This window comes from Stegastes partitus, unplaced genomic scaffold (assembly GCF_000690725.1).
Source record: "Stegastes partitus isolate 25-593 unplaced genomic scaffold, Stegastes_partitus-1.0.2 Scaffold1775, whole genome shotgun sequence".
Taxonomy (NCBI): domain Eukaryota; kingdom Metazoa; phylum Chordata; class Actinopteri; family Pomacentridae; genus Stegastes; species Stegastes partitus.
Genome location: NW_007579506.1, coordinates 104,366 through 106,010, shown reverse-complemented (window position 1 = coordinate 106,010; position 1,645 = coordinate 104,366). Strand labels below are relative to the sequence as shown.

Here is a 1,645-nt window from a genome sequence, read left to right as displayed (position 1 = left end):
TTGCCAGACAGTTTGGACACATTTAAGGACATTTTTAGGCAGGTTTTGGCCTTCATTAAAAAAAAAATCAAAAAAATCAAGTTTGAAGTCATTGTGAAGAGGCTTCATGTAATTTTAAACACATTTCAAAGCATTTTGGACAATTTTTGAATCCGTCTGGAAAAGTTCAAAGTCAGTTAATTAATTTCAGAGTGATTTTAGACCAATTTAAAGGTTTCAAGTTTTATTAGACGAGATGCCAGAGACGGTTGATAAGTTTCTGTAACTCTGGAAGATTTTTTTAATTCACTTTTAACACATTTCAAGGCATTTATGACAAGTTTAAAGTCATTTAATTAATTTTAGAGTGATTTTAGACCAATTTTAATCAACCTTCGACAGATTTAAGGTCAAATTAGACGAGTTGCCAGACATTCTAGACACATTTCAAGGCTTTTTTTTTTTCTAAATCACGCAAAAATTTGTTTTTAAAAGCTTGCAACTCGGCTTTACTTGATTAGATTTAATTTGACATTAATGTGCACTTTAGACATAGCTTGGACACATTTAAGGACATTTTCATCAAGTTTAAAGTCATTTTGGACGATATTTTCCTTCATATTGTGCAACTCTTTGCCAAACCCTAAACGGCCTCAGATTCAGGATGTTGTGCGACGCTAGACGCTAGACGCTAGACGCTAGACCTGATGAGTGACTGACTGGAGCTCCTGTCTGGTCTGCAGGTACGTACACCTGCGGGACGTGCCAGTGCGAGCCGGGCTACCTGGGCGCCCGCTGCGAGTGCCAGGAGGGCGACTCGGGCAGCATGTACCTGAGCGCCTGCCGGGAGGCCGAAGGGAAGCAGATCTGCAGCGGCCGAGGAGAGTGCAGCTGCAACCAGTGCCTCTGCTACGAGTCCGAGTTCGGGAAGATCTACGGCAGCTTCTGCGAGTGCGACGACTTCTCCTGCGCACGACACAAAGGAGTCCTCTGCTCAGGTAGGAACGCCTGGACACCGACCAATCACACGCTGAGGTGTGTGTTTGTGCTCCAGAGGCGTCTGATTCATCTCAGCTGGTTTCATCTGTCACTTTAGAGCTTAGTTTGGAGTCGCTCTGGAGCAGTTTGAAGACGTTTTGATCTGTTGGACGATGTTTGAGTAACTTTAGACACATTTCAAGACATTTTGTGCATTTGTGAAGTCATTTCAGATGAGTTTCGACTCATTCTGGACAAGTTTGAATCATTTGGTTTTGAGATAAGGTGTTTAAAAGCAAACTCGTCCTGTGCAGCTCCAGGAGAAGCTGCTCGTCTCCATCAGCTACTGCAGAGAGCAGACCATAGATGGAAAAGAGCAAAATAAGGAGTCATGTTGGCTTTAACTGTTGTTTTAGACGAGTTTTGAGTCATTGTGGCCGAGTTTCTGTTCTTCTGGACAGTCTGAGGAAGACTTTGTGGAAGCTGAGCAGGAGAACCCTGGGGCTCATATGGAGGTTCTGTTTGAACCTTTCTGGACATCGATGAGTTTAAAAGCCGACTTCAGCCCAGAAGCTCCTCAGATCTGCTGCTCTTGTTGTGGTTCTGCTGAACGTCGTGAACATTCATGGTGTTGAGTCACTTCCTGAAACTCTGTGGGTGAACCTCAGCGGTTTGGCCTCCTCCTCCT

The 1,645-nt window shown here is 44.0% G+C and overlaps 1 protein-coding gene across 1 annotated transcript in view; it reads left to right on the top strand.

The window, feature by feature from the left end:
* The first annotated feature begins 595 nt into the window (after nucleotides 1–595).
* Nucleotides 596–1,645, top strand: part of LOC103372537 (integrin beta-5-like) — a 44,247-nt gene continuing 43,197 nt past the window's right edge. Inside the window, exon 1 of the mRNA XM_008302201.1 lies at nucleotides 596–977. Coding sequence (XP_008300423.1) covers nucleotides 806–977 — 172 coding nt within the window. The 5' untranslated portion in view covers nucleotides 596–805. The remainder of the gene's footprint in view (nucleotides 978–1,645) is intronic.